The 14,256-nt window shown below is 46.4% G+C and overlaps 5 protein-coding genes and 1 non-coding gene across 6 annotated transcripts; 3 read left to right on the top strand and 3 right to left on the bottom strand.

Annotated features, from left to right (window-relative positions):
• The first annotated feature begins 1,007 nt into the window (after positions 1-1,007).
• On the top strand, positions 1,008-1,080 carry KNAG0Ctrna7A. The gene has a single exon. It is a non-coding gene; the product is annotated as a tRNA-Ala (tRNA).
• Positions 1,081-1,723: 643 nt separating this feature from the next.
• On the bottom strand, positions 1,724-4,726 carry NAM7 (ATP-dependent RNA helicase NAM7; the record flags this gene model as incomplete). Its single annotated transcript, XM_022607306.1, has 1 exon — positions 1,724-4,726. One exon carries the CDS (start codon positions 4,724-4,726, stop codon positions 1,724-1,726), a length of 3,003 nt encoding a protein of 1,000 aa, XP_022463916.1.
• A 263-nt stretch (positions 4,727-4,989) lies between these two features.
• On the bottom strand, positions 4,990-5,829 carry ISF1 (Isf1p; the record flags this gene model as incomplete). Its single annotated transcript, XM_022607305.1, has 1 exon — positions 4,990-5,829. One exon carries the CDS (start codon positions 5,827-5,829, stop codon positions 4,990-4,992), a length of 840 nt encoding a protein of 279 aa, XP_022463915.1.
• Positions 5,830-6,018: 189 nt separating this feature from the next.
• On the top strand, positions 6,019-6,834 carry KNAG0C05700 (uncharacterized protein; the record flags this gene model as incomplete). The annotated part of the gene is made up of 1 exon (XM_022607304.1): positions 6,019-6,834. One exon carries the CDS (start codon positions 6,019-6,021, stop codon positions 6,832-6,834), a length of 816 nt encoding a protein of 271 aa, XP_022463914.1.
• A 1,148-nt stretch (positions 6,835-7,982) lies between these two features.
• CWP1 (Cwp1p) lies at positions 7,983-8,615 on the bottom strand (the record flags this gene model as incomplete). The annotated part of the gene is made up of 1 exon (XM_022607303.1): positions 7,983-8,615. One exon carries the CDS (start codon positions 8,613-8,615, stop codon positions 7,983-7,985), a length of 633 nt encoding a protein of 210 aa, XP_022463913.1.
• Positions 8,616-13,112: 4,497 nt separating this feature from the next.
• On the top strand, positions 13,113-14,192 carry KNAG0C05680 (bZIP transcription factor; the record flags this gene model as incomplete). Its single annotated transcript, XM_022607302.1, has 1 exon — positions 13,113-14,192. The coding sequence occupies one exon, from the start codon at positions 13,113-13,115 to the stop codon at positions 14,190-14,192; it is 1,080 nt and encodes a 359-aa protein (XP_022463912.1).
• Between the last annotated feature and the right edge of the window lie 64 nt (positions 14,193-14,256).

Below are 14,256 nucleotides of genomic sequence, written 5' to 3'. Positions count from 1 at the left end.
TGCTTTTCTACGAGTATATACAAAAACTTCTTGAACATCTATAGCAGAGTATATTTCAAAACAGAGCTGTCACTTAAGAGCGTAAGTTAGACTATATGGGAATCTTATGTTGTTGGCATCCTAGTACCGAAAACTATGACAAAATGACTTATTATTTATTTTTACCGGCTGACAAAGATGTCTTTTTAACTAAGACTGTAAAAACTTGAAAATGTAATAGATCAGATTCAGAAATAGGACACACGCTACTTGGAAATGCGGTCCTATTTCCTGGACGCAGGGCATGGGATCACAAAGCATGGGGGACATTAACTAGCGAGCTCGACCGAGGGCAGACTAGGAGAAGGTAACCTTACCTTAATAAGTTTACCGTGGCTGTGCGCCTCGAGACAAACATAAGAACCCAAAAGATGACTGCACCTCAACAAGATATTAGTCACCAAAATTATAGAGACCGATAGAAAACAAAAGGATAAAGACACTTTAGTAAGAAAAGGATAAGGACACAGTAGTAATGCAAAAATGAAAGCGAGGAGATCAGGAAAAAGAAAGAATACAATATTTTACAAATGTAAGATTGCGCTGATGATAATTAATGTTTTGAGTAAACTCTAAGGTATATAAGAGTCTAAACAGTGATCAATTGTCTGTCCTCTCTATGTAAAGATTATATAGAAAGAGAATATATAAAGGAAGAGAGACGAGGATTCCAATGACTGGAATCTGTGGCCTTTATATAATAATTGGTGAAGCTGGATCAGACCGCATTAGCTTGGGTCTGTCCGTTCGTTATAGATACGTAGCCTGCTGACTAAGGTGAGGTGTAGCCTCCTGACTAAAGTGGGGTGTGACACTTTTGTATTGTTTGTTGTATGTCGCGATGTGTTGCCTTGTGGAAGAGGGCTTATTGGTTTGTGTCTGAAAACTGTGAGAGTTCGTGGTTGAGAGCTGGGTCTCGTAATTGGAAGTATGTGGGTTTCATATTACAACAAAAATCAGAAAATTATGGGCGTGTGGCGTAGTTGGTAGCGCGCTCCCTTAGCATGGGAGAGGTCTTCGGTTCGACTCCGGACTCGTCCATTTCTTTTTTCTATATTTTTTTGATTGCTTGAAGTTAAGTAACCGTGTTGCGAGATGACTATACTAAGACTATTAGAAGGATGAAAGTTCTCTGGTTCTCTTGTATATGGGTGACATGTAGTTGTAAACGAAACAGCGGTATCAAAGGAAAGGTCCAAGTATATGAATGTGATACCAAATGAAGGGTCGCTTGAGGACAAAGTAGTGCCTTTTTTAAAAGTTCCGCTTTCTCCTCTTGTTTTAGCTAAATGTTCAGATACTGGGGACTCTTTAAAAAATTAAACAGATAGAGACTTCCCCCAAGTAAAGCTTGACATTCTCTTTTTTTCCATTTCCAGAAAAGGGCGTCAAGCATTCAAGCTTGCTACATAAATATGTTGCATATTTGTACATTACTGCTTTAGTACGCCCAACTGTCGAAAAGGACTACTACTACTACAGATGATTGTCCCCCAAATTTTAACAGCCTCGATGAGGCAACAGTCTTACTCGCTCTGCTGAAAGAGCAAAAAAATTATTATGTTCTTCCGTCTCCTACGGCGTCAAAGACTGTATTACCATACGTACCCTGATTTCGTGCCGTATCTGATATGCCTCCAGCATATTTGAAGATCCTTTTCCATTACCACCTGTCTTCTCCGATCTAAATATTTAAAGATGAAAATCCTTTATTCATCGCTTCAGTAGTATTTTCATCTTCGTCTCTCAATTGACCTGCATAGTTTGAGTTCAGTGGATGGCCTTCCTTTTGGTAGACGTTGTTGTTTCCTTTGGCCGCTTCTGTATCCTGTTCAACGTTTTGGAAGTTCCAATACCCGTTATTCAAGAACGAAGAGAAGTCGTCGTTGGCAGTGAAGACATTATTAAACGCGTTGGCGCCTTCTGGGGCACCAAAAGACATTAAACTTTGTAAGTCAAAGTCATCGATAGAAGTACGGGTGTTTACATCTATTTCAAACTGGTTTGCATCTTTGTTACCATTTCCTCCTCTTTTCCTCGGTGGCAATTTGGTTAATTGCACAGTGCACAGCTGCAAGTTATCCAAGGCACCTTCTACCAGACAACCTTTCTCTCTGAAATGTACTAAAAGATGGTTCCATAGTAGGTTTCGCGATAACGATCTCGGGTTCCCTAAAATCACCAACCCGTATTTAGCTCTTGTCAGTCCCACGTTCAGACGACGAGGGTCTCTTAAGAAACCAATTGCTTGTTGTTCATTGGCACGGACACACGAGAGAATAATGTAATCCTTCTCACGCCCTTGGAACGCATCAACAGACGCAACTTCCACTTTAAGGTATAAGCTTTTGTCCATTGCACCGTTCATCTGCATGTACTGTAGAACATATGCTCTCTGTCCCTCGTATGGCGTAATGACACCGATTTGTTCTGGTTTCACCCCGTCCCTGAAGAGTTTTGTAATGATCCGTTCACAGTTCATCGCTTCGATTCTGTTCAGATACGAGGTACCATTCCCTGAAATTTCTTCTCTCCCATAGTTCGCCCAAAACATCATTGGGACGCCGTGGATTGGCCATGGGAAGGTGCTGTTCAGAACGGTTCTTTGTTCGATGGTAACACCATTTTGCAAGGTTCCCTCATAAAACATGTTACTTGGGAATTCACTTAGGTGCGGGTTCATACGGTACTGTACTTCGAGTCTGATTGGAACGTGGCCCAGCGATATCAACCTTTCAAACAGAGACTGCTTCAGGCCGGCATCAGCTGCCTTCCTCTCTAAAATGACAGGTCCCAGCTGTTGGTGGTCACCAACAAGAATGACCTGTTTGGCGCCCTTCACAATCGGAATCAGACATTCCGGTTCCGTAGCCTGCGTACTCTCGTCGATCAGCACCGTTCTGAACCTTGTGTCAAGTCTCTTATCACCTGCCCCAACACAGGTACAGCAGACGACGTCTGCCTTTGCAAGGATCTCCAATTCTGCCTTCTTCACCAGTTTGACAAACCTTCTAGTACCCACTGCGGACAGTTCCCCCACCTCATCCTTCAGTTTCAGCAGTTTCTTTAACTCGCCTTGAGAAGACTTTGCGACCAAGTTGTGCAACGCCAAATCTGACACGGAGCTTTCTACGTCTTCCCTGCTCTTTGCGGTCAATCTTACGACTTTCAACCCCAAGTCGCGCAACTTGGAGGCCAAGTGGTCCACGGCAACGTTTGATGGGGCGCATACTAGGATTCTGTCCTTGTGGATCTTGGCCAGATGGTACACGATGGTAGCCGATGTGACTGTTTTCCCGGTACCCGGTGGACCCTGAATCAGTGACAGTGGCCGCTCCAGGACGTGCTTCACTGCGTTTGATTGCGATGCGTTCAAGTGTGCGAAATGCGATATTGAGAATTCCTTTGGTAGCGGCACGTCGAACGAGACGTCGACGACCTCATGGCCTAGGATCTTGTAGTAAAGGAACCCGGATATAGATTTCTTGTCGACGGCGAATTTCTTCAGTGCATCTTGCATTCTGTCGTACGATGTACCCTTCCAGATAAACTCTGCCGTGAACCCTGTAGTCAGATGAGTTGGGGGTGGTGTCTTGCTTGGTTTCAGTTCCAAAGTAAACGTGTCCTGGTAACTGTTGGGCAAGCGCACAATGTACCCTCTACCCTCCCAATCTGGATTTTGCAATCCGGAGTACCACAGGGACATCTCGTCGCCGACAGCCACCTTCAGTTCGTTTGATTCGTAAGTGGACAGCGCGAAGGAGACCAAGTGTCTATTATTCAGGGCGAGGGACCAAGAAACGGAAATGTGTTCCAATGCCTGTGACTCCTTAAGTTGCTTGTCGTGGTCGGCCTCCAGTTTGATCAACGGGCCGTACGATCTTTGGTACTCGTACGCGTCCTGGTATCTCAGGAGCAAAGGTGCGATGCTCTCCTGTTCTTCGGTGGTCTCGATGTCGTTTATCGTGGCGTCCCTATTGGACCTCCATTTGGCCTCCAACTTCGAGATCTGACTTGGGGTGATGAGTCTTGCAGCGAGTTTGTTCTCGTCCGCGGGTTCCGCTGCGACCCAGGGCAAGAACTGTCTGTCCTGGATGAGGGGCAGCCACTGGTCCGTGTCCCAGTTTGGGTTCTTCCCCTGCGCGCAGGGCATTCTGCAAAGCAGCACGACGACGGCCTCACTCTTTGCTGAGACGAACCCGAGGAGGAAGACGTTCTTCCTCCCGCATTGGTAGCACTCGAGGACTGTGTCTCCGAGGTCTGACTCCGGATGCAGGGACACGACGCTGTGGTGCGATAGCACGAGGTGGTTGACGATGTGTGAGCTGTTGGTGCCGTTCTTCGAGTTACAGAACCACTTGCTACACACGTTGCACTTGACCACGGAGGACGCCTGGTCGACCCCACAGTAGGCACACGCACACTCCACCGCGGAGCTCGCCACCGCCATACTTTCCTGGTCCTGGTGGGTGTGTTCTGGACCCATTGCACCGTCCAGCTGTGCCGATGGTGCATCTTCGACCTCTAGCAGCGGGTCCTCGACGAGCGCAATGCCTGGATTTTCCTCTATGTGATCATTGACGGAGCCTGCCCTGTCTGTTCCTGTAGAGCTCATGCTTCTGTCGCGTGGCTTCTGTGACGGTTCCCCTGACTGAGACTCTCCCTGTCGCGAAGAGGAATCCATCATTGCCGCTGAGTGAACAAACCCTCTCTTTTAAAGAACAATTAAAAAAAAATTATTAGAATATTATAAAAATTTTCACATCGCACGGAAAAGTCGTCATACATGGAGAGCGTGTGTTCATCTGAGATGACAGTTGATTGAAATCATTGCGTGGAAGAATATATATATATATACGTTGATATACAGTGTAGTTAAAATCTTGTTACAAATATGCAGGATATCCACGTCAAAAAATATGTATGCGGCATGAGTTGCGTTTCGTGTTTTCAAGCGAAGGATTGCGCCAGGGACAACTTGATGAATGAACGTCTTGATTTAATGTTTTTTGGTTTGTCCCCCGCGAGATCCTCGTCTGTGACACTTGTACGTTTCGCCCCTCCGTGAGTGCGAGTAACCGATGCGGTCAGCGACAGTGACGACGAGGATTCTGAATCCGACGAGGAGGACGACTCGGACGCATTGTCGAGTCCTCGATCGAGGGTCCCCTGTGTGGCCCGGGAGATAAACACGGACGCCATGGTGCTCTGCGAGTTCGTCGCTGTGCTGGGCCCCGAGGACAGTTCGTCCAGTTCCGAGGTGACGTACTTCTCCAGCCCGTAGACGTGAGTCGGTATAGCGTAGCAGGAGTTGTGTCTTGTGAGCGGTGCCGTTGGGGACACCTGCAACTGTGCCAGCGACGGTGCGAGGCCGTCATCCATGGACCCGCTCCTGGAGAACTTTGGTCTGCTTGCTGTGTTATCCGCGTAGTCGAACATCTTAGACATGGACGAGTTGCGGGAGAGTCTATGTATGAAGGCGAAACTGTTGGCTCTCTTGCGTACCGGTCTCTGCTCTGAGAGCGGGGATGGCGGTGAGATGGGTGTTGGGCCCCCAGTACACACGAGCAGGAACTGTGACGGACCGTTCTCCCACGGATGGGGTGCTGTATGGATCTTCCGTAGAGCGGTTACTTTCTCTGGCAAGTTACAACGTGATGCAAACACTGGAGAATCTGACACCCCCACCACCGGAGCTGCACTGGCTGTGTTTTTACAGGCATCTGCACAATCGCAAGCGGCAGAGCAAGGATCTTGAACATCTCTTTCGAATATAGCGTGCGACAGCATAACAAAATTGTAAGCCGGGGTACTTACTAGGGAACGTCTCCCAGATTTAACAAGAACAAGAAGGCTCAGACGGAGAGACGGAGACAGAATGTTAAGTATCCTACCAACAGGCAGCGCAGCAGGAAACCCTTACATATATATAAATATATATGGAGAGAGAGAGCACAGGAAACATGTATATACTAGTGTATGTCCTGCTTCAACATTAACGTATCATTGTCTAAGACAGAGCGGTCCTTTCTGCCACCTTCTTCTTCCCGTATCGTCCCCCGCACTCTTGCTTCTCGTGCCCACCCCCTCTCCCCCAGTCTGTTACGCAGCAGAGACAGCCATACTTGTAACTTCCGCAGGGGGCTTCCTCTTCTTCTTTTTCCGCGTCTTCTGTTAGAGGAATCCTCCTCACACAGTGCTGTCGTTGTTGGTTCACGTTCTGGGCACGGCAGTATACAATCCCGTCACACCGCTGTTTGTCCTCTTCCGGGGCTATCTGTGGGGGGAACAAAAGGACAAAGGACATATTGCCTTCGCTCCGATCTCCGCATGACGCAAGGAACGGCGCACCGCCCAAAGAAGACACGGAGCGGCAAAATGTCCTGGACATCCCCGGAGCGGACAAATCTGGAACTCGGAAGGGGGGGGTGGGGCGGAGCGCGTGCGGGGAATGTCTGTGTGGATTTGCCGTGGTCTGCACCCAGCCACCGCAGCCACCTTCTCCAGGTGTGTCTGGCAGAGACAGGGCCGTGCAATTCACAGATAATAGAACAAAGAGCGGAGGGCAGTGTCCCGGAGGGGGTGCCGTTTCACAACGTGGCAGGTGCAACAGATGGGAGGGAGGCGTGTTGTTGCACTGTTGCTCGCTTGAATGGGAGGCACAGACGAGGCAACACCCGAGGCGTCATTGGTGTCAGGAGAAGGACCCAGCTCCGTGTCAATTGCCTCATCACACGGTATCTTGTAGAGAAAGAAAAACGATTAAAAGTTTATGTAATACCTATTGAGATTTAGAAAAAGAAGAAGATATAGAGACCCACGTGACACGTCATCGCTCTTACAACAATAGAGCACCCATGGCGGCGACGGCACCGGCGCCGACGGCTAGCTTACCAGCACCGTTGGCGGTCTGCTGGTTGACAGCTGGCTTGGAGGCGGACTGGGTGGCAGTGGCGGTGGCGACGGTGGTAGCTGGCTTGGTGGCAGTGGCGGCGGTGGTAGCTGGCTTGGTGGTAGCTGGCTTGGTGGTAGCTGGCTTGGTGGTAGCCTGGATTTGACCGTCATCGATTTGAGAGATGGCGTCAGCGGCTTGGGAGACGGCGAATAGAGCGGCAGAGGCGGCAACGAAGGAAGTAGAGAATTGCATTTTTAGTTTTTGTAAGTTGGGTGAAAAGCGAGTGTGTTTATTTTGGATGTGGTGCTGAATGGAAACTACAAGATAGAAACAGAGAGGGGAAAACGAATTGAGGCTGGGAAAAATCTGAAACAAGACACCCGTTTATATATGAATTGGAGATCGCTAGATCCCTTACATTTTACTGTCGTTCTGTTGTTTTTTTCCCGAGGATAAACAAGACGTTGTTGCAGCACGGGCCAGCTGAGCGAATTTACTGTTCTTGTGCTTCTAGACCTCTCGGTGTAAAAAGTCTCGGCAAAAAGAAAGAACAAGCAAAGCTCCTGCTTCACAAACGCGAATTGTGGACCAGAAGTTCTCGAACGCATGAGAATTCTCCGTTTGGAGCAGCAGCAGTTCCGAATACGGGAAACTTCGCTTCCGCTAACGGCGAGCCACGAAGACGCAAAAATAAAAATAAAAATAAAACATGCAACAACAGTGTTTCAGAACTAAACGGGAAATTTAAAGTCGCGCGCAAAGAGGCAGCCGCATTGGGAAATGTGAAAACAGCGCAGACCACGGCACTTTTCGCGTTTTTTCTGGCCGCACGCACCCAAAAGGGGAAAACTATTTTCAGCCGTTGCTGCAAGAAAAAGCAGGCCTGGGTGACATCAAAATAACGAACTAGCTATTAGAGCAAAAGTAAATACCTATGTAGAATACACAGAGAGAAACAGAAAACTTGCTTCAGATGATTGCCTGCTGGGTGCGTGTGTCTTGTATATGTGTTGTTTTTTCCAGTGTTGTGGGGGCTAGCCTCACACACTTACATAATTAGAGCGCATGCAGCAGCGACAATACCGGCACCGGCACCACCAAGGGCCAATCTTTGGGCACCGTTAGCAGTCTGGGTCTGGACGGAAGCTTGGGCTTGACCGTCACCGATTTGAGAGATGGCGGTGGCCTTTGCGGCTGTGCTTGAAGCGGAGCCAGAAGCAGAAGCAGAGGCACCGGATGGGGTGTACGAAGTGATGGCGGCCCCTGTGGTGCCTCTTGCGTTGAAGACGATGTCGGTGGAACCGCTGACATCCTTGGCGTAGACAGAGTAGTTGGAACCGTCAGCTGGTGCAGCGTAGAAGGAGCTGGCACCGTTGTAGGTGACACGGGAGTCGACGATGGCGAAGCCCTTGGACCCGTCGGCCTCGGCACCCTCGGTGAACTTACCGTCGGAGCCGACAACGACGAACTTGCCGTTCGAAAGCTTCAACTTACCGTCGTCGGTGATGGTGGTGCTCAAACTGCTACCACCGGAACCCAGCACTAGTCCGTTGTCGTCCTTGAAGAACAACATGTGGACTGGGGAACCAGAGTGGATGGACATCATACCGAATTCGGCAGAGTCAGCAAGGACCAACTGAGCTAGAGCGAAGATAGTAGCGAAAGCGGAAGTGAACTTCATTTTTATTATTATTGGGTATTTGCGGTTGTGAGTTTTTGAGTGTCTGATCTCTTTCGAAATTTCAAGATAGAAATGAGAGTAGATGAGAAGAAATGTCCTCAAGAAAGAAAGAAACAGCAGGGCTTTATATAGTGTTCATTTCCCTCGTTTCTTCGAGGTGCATTGCCCAAAGAACTAAAATTAAGTTTGTTGGAAGGGGAAAACCCAACGAGAAAAAACACAGTCAGCAGCAGCAAATACGGATGACGAGGGGTGGGGCGAGTACGGTAACAGTTACGGACAGAGAATGAATCTGAAAGAGTGACAACAAAAAAACAATACTGAAACAGCTAATAATAGCTTTCCCGCCCCGCACCTCTCCCTCTTTGCGTTGAACCGAAACAGGAAAGAATGCGAACCCACGTAGTTAACTAATCGCTTACGGGAGATCTTCTTCTCCCGAGCGTCCGAGTTACATAATAACACTGTTGTTATGGTTTTTCCCTTAGTAGCGACGGCACGGTCGCGGAGCTATAATTAGAACAGTAAACGGTGACTCTCTCTATCAATAGGGGAAAGCATACCCAGCAGGTTACCCAATCGGGAAGCGGGAAAGCACGCAGTTTAGATACGGGGGAGGGGAGCGGTGTCTTCTGTAGGGGGCCTCTGAAAGGGACTGTTCCAAAAGAGGTAATCCTCTGTTTGTTTTGTTTCGAGAAAGGGGTGGAGGAAAGAAAGTGCGCGGGGCTTTCGTTTGCTTTCCCCTTTCCGTTTAGGACATGATTGCTTCCCCTTTGGGAACATTACACCATTCTCGTCTGCTTCTTTCTTTTCTTTCTTTTCTTTCTTTTCTTTCTTTTTTTTGTTTTTGTGTTCCCTATTCCATTTTAGGAAGGTCAAAGGGAGTTTTGCTTCCCTTTTTCTATTTTTGTCACTAATGGTGTCTCATTGAATCAAGAGAAAATAATCAGCTAAGTTCATCGTGAGTACATCGAGAGATGCTACTGCATCTCCACCATAGTAGTCGTTCGTTTCGTTTGTTTGCTTCTTTGTTTGTTTGTTTTCTTGCTTGCTCCTATGGTCAACCCTTGCCTTCTCAGACGCGGATGCATACGCAGAATCTGTCTCTACATACTTGCTTGTAGGTGCACTGTAGAAGCTATTTTTGTGCTTTACGTCATTTTCTTTTTTTGATGAGTTCCTTTAAGGTCCGCTACCATCGTCCTCGCTTCCCCTCCACTGTTTCTGAACTGGACGGAGATTGATCTATTTCCGTCAGGGCAGGTGTCCCAAAAGGGAGGGAGGGTAGACGCAGTTACACATTCCGGGGTGCAGCGTAAGGGTGCTAGAAGCTAAGAAGGATGCTGCACTACGCATGTTTGAGGTGTGGCAGGGTTTTCCAGCAGACGGTCACTGCCGAGCGCCAGAAGCTCTTCCCCCGTATACGCATTATATAGGAGAGCTACATAAACTGTCGATGAATTGTTTTCACCTTTTATTTGACGATAAGCAATGTAACATTGTACAAAAGGCGGACTTTGTTGAATAGGGTATTGTTCGCCGTGGCTATTCATTGTAGTAGAGTAAATAGATGTTTTAGTTCAGGTATGACTTCTGGTGTATACTTAATATATAAGTATATGGTTCGATGATCTCTTCTGTATTGTAACAGATAGAAGGATCAATTCATTCGAGGTAGCTAGGCTTTATATATGTGAAAGTTTGCTCAGAGTCAATGGTGTGGCTCTTCACTTTCTCACTGTGGTGGATACTTTAACACTTGTGGCAGCATTATTTGTCTTGTTAACGTTTGTGTCTTTTATCAAGTGTGTGTCCTGTTTATGCCTATGATGATATCTTATCATCCTTATCATAGTCATTTTCTATATCCAGCAGATTTCCAATATCCAACAGTAAGATGTCAGTTACTGGTCTACATGTAGAGTACTGCCAGCGTGTTCGGATTTGGGCAAGAGTATATATCCTTTTTGCAATAGTACTACAGATGGTAGAGTATATCCAGAGTTCTCTTTGCCAAAATACTTTATTGCTAGATTGTAATCGAACAACCTTAGAAGTGATTGCTACTTTACAACTTTACAAGGGGACAAGAGGGCACCACATACATTGCCGCGATACCGCTCTACTCATAGTAGAATTTCACCTTCAAGTTGACAGAGAACTACTTTACTGGCGTCACCTTGGCAATTTTTTTTTTGAAATCTTAAGGGAACTGTACCAGTAGTACTCAGAGCTTACCCCCACCTCTACAGCGTAATTGATCCCGATCAACTTGTAAAAATCAAACGAACGAGAAAAAACACGAAAATGTAATTAGTTTGTATCGACCCCAGCAAACATCGAAGAAACCAAAACAAACAAACAAACAGAGGCATATACAATTTTCTCGTGACCCTGAAAGCTGTCTATGTTCCCTTTGTTGGATATTGGAAATCCGCCTTTTGTACAATGTTACATTGCTTATCGTCAAATAAAAGGTGAAAACAATTCATCGACAGTTTATGTAGCTCTCCTATATAATGCGTATACGGGGGAAGAGCTTCTGGCGCTCGGCAGTGACCGTCTGCTGGAAAACCCTGCCACACCTCAAACATGCATAGTGCAGCATCCTTCTTAGCTTCCAGCACTTGCTCGATGACGTTATCTTTTTCTGTTTATTTTCTTGTAAGGGTTTTTCCTATTTTAAAGAATTGCTACTCTCTTCAAAACAATAATTTACAAAGAAATTAATAATTAAGAAGAATGTACCAGAATAAAACGTGACTCTACCTTATCACAGAGTCACTGATGCAAGTGCGATAATTACCGTATCTCCAACATATTAAGGCTAACCTCGATACGTTGCATGAGAAACCCTATTGGGAACGCTTATAAACTCCCAAGATATCGTCTACTAAATGTACTCAGGGCAAACTAAGAATGCCGGTCTTTCTCAAAACAGCACAGAATGTGAAATGTTAACTTAAATAAGATAGAGTGATTTGTCTGCAAGTCTTTGGGAACCGTTCACTGAATAACTCCCTCCTGCTACGGTTCATACTAAATTGAAGGATTGTACGTTGCGTACCCCACTTGGTCAATTCAATCTTCCATTTCAGAGTTGTATATTCAAATGACATTTTAGAGATAATTCATCCGAAGAGAAGATATTTACCAGAGGAGTAACACTCAAATTATTTGATTACTTTGGTTGTGCAATTGAGTTTTGCATCCTGGAGACAGAGTATATCAGTTTTTGTAGGTAACAGGTCCAAGGAATCTCTGCCCTATTCCCTACCGATTGAAACGCAATGGTACCGAGTTGTATCTTCTGCAATAGCTTGTATGTGGTGAGATGGAAGCAAGAACACACCCGATCAGCCTATATTTTTTATCAACATTGCATAATTCCGGAACAAGTTTTCTAGCCTCCTAAAGTTTGATAAGCTGCTCTAAAAGCAAGCTGGGACAAAGAAGTTGCAGTAACGTACCTCGGGTATTCAAACTTACCCCCTCCTCCACAGCGTAGCAGACACGGGAACCTCTCCACACCCAAATTCAAAACGTCACATATATCTTTTGCTCGAAGCTCTCGAAGGATCTTAGCTTGTTGTTGGTTGTTCCTCTGGACCAAAACATCTCAGGATGTAGTTGTTTAACCTGTATTATAGGAATTCTTGCCCTCCCCGTAGTGAGAAAGAAACCTCTAAATAAAATACAAAATTAAATATTAATCTTGCTAAAATTCTTCGAGAGAAACGAGCTATATTGTGTGCTTTTATATGGTTAATTCTGAGATGAATAAACCACTTCGTCCACGATGCAAAACTTTTCCTATTCGGCTATTCCTAACCAAAGAGGAAATGTTTTGGCTTGTGTTAGCTTTCATTTTACGCGTTACTACCGAATCTGCGTAAAAACGCGTGAATGACAGCTGGCGAGACCACTACCTCAATTGTAGCGTCTCTAATTTTACTTCTTACCGCATTTCTGTATTCATCTGCGGAATTCCGACATCTTTAGGGATCGATTTAATACTACAAATTTTTACGGTTATACAGAAATAAGAATTCCACTACTGCCCAATTCACAAGGTGGACCCATAGACTTTACCGTTAAGCTTAGCACCTCATCAACTCATCAACTCATCACCTTCAGGGCCAACTTCGCCCTCACGTGATATTTAATTTTGTTTCTCTGACGCAAAAAAAAAGCAAAGAAGGAAGGAACGAAAGGTTGAGACGGATGCTGCCACGATGTGGGCAAGTTAGATGCCAAAGGACTATTTAAGCGTTACAAGGACTACAGAGTCGACGTGGTTTGTGTATATTAGTGTGAAAGAAAGGTTCTGTTAAGTAAAAGAGAAAACAAGCTTCAATATCCGAGAGAGGGTTCTTGCTTTACAACGTACCCTAACCTTAACCCAAACTAACAATCTCGAAAGATCAAAATTACATAACGATGGACTTTAGAGGTTTGTCACCACCGGAACCCTCTACGTTTGGAAACATCGACATGATGTTACCGCAGTCACAGCAGGGGTTACAGCAGGGACGAGTTAATATTCCGAACCATCCTTCCGCCAAGCCCTATCCCCTCCCAGAGACCCCCGCGCAGACGGCACCCTACCCCGCGCAATACTGCTTGGGCCAGAACCAGCAGCGGTACAACTATGATATTGGGGCTCCATCAAATGGGATGATTAACGGTAAGATATCGCCAAATATGCGCGTTGGAAACATGGAGGATTCCGGCAGTAGTGGAAGCAACCAGGCGTATAGTACCCCTACGGACAACCGAATATCGCCTCCAGGTGCACCGCTTTATATGAATACGGACCACAAGGACAGTAGCGGGCCACCCAAGGACTATGTGGTGTTCCAGAATACGAATAATGGGTCGCAACTCAACGGGTTGATGTCTCAGCACGAGGGCGGCGGCCATGTATCAGAGGAGGTGAACAAAGCACGGAAAAAGGCGCAGAACAGGGCCGCGCAAAAGGCCTTCAGGGAACGTAAAGAGGCGCGGCTTAAGGAATTGGAGGAGAAGCTTGCGGAGAGTGAAAACAGCAGGCATGACTTGATGTTGGAAATCGGAAAGTTAAAGAAGCTCAACGCGGAGATTATGCTCGAAAATAAAGTTCTTTTACAGAAGGGCGCTATACCTCTGAGTCCCAACGGGAACACCGCGCCAACCAATAATAGCAGTACGTGGAACCAGGATTCGATGGCCGTGGATGAACCAGCCCACTCTAATTTCTCTTTCCCCACGGAGGACGAATTCTATGAAGAGATGGTTGCAAACACGGTCAAGAACAAGTTCATCCGTAATCTCAACAAACCAAACGCAGAAGAAAACGGCAGTGCCCCTGCGAACTACCTAATCAAGCAGAACACGGAGTACACGGATGAGTTTGGAAGGAGGCTCCTGACGGTGCCGGCGACGTGGGAGTATCTGTCGAAACTATCCGAGGATAAAGATTTCGACGTCTCCTACGTGATGAACAGTCTGAAGGGTGAAGAAGTTTGCGATGAACATGGCCCCGCATACGCAAGAAATCTAATAGATATGCTGGTGGAAAAAGCCGCCATTGATTGAGTTATATGTACTTAATGTGTAAGAACGAGTATTTACAAACAAAACTTTGGAGGTTTTTCTCTTT

The sequence above is a fragment of the Huiozyma naganishii genome, chromosome 3 (assembly GCF_000348985.1).
Source record: "Huiozyma naganishii CBS 8797 chromosome 3, complete genome".
Classification (NCBI taxonomy): Eukaryota; Fungi; Ascomycota; class Saccharomycetes; order Saccharomycetales; family Saccharomycetaceae; genus Huiozyma; species Huiozyma naganishii.
This window is presented reverse-complemented; position numbering and strand designations above follow the sequence as displayed.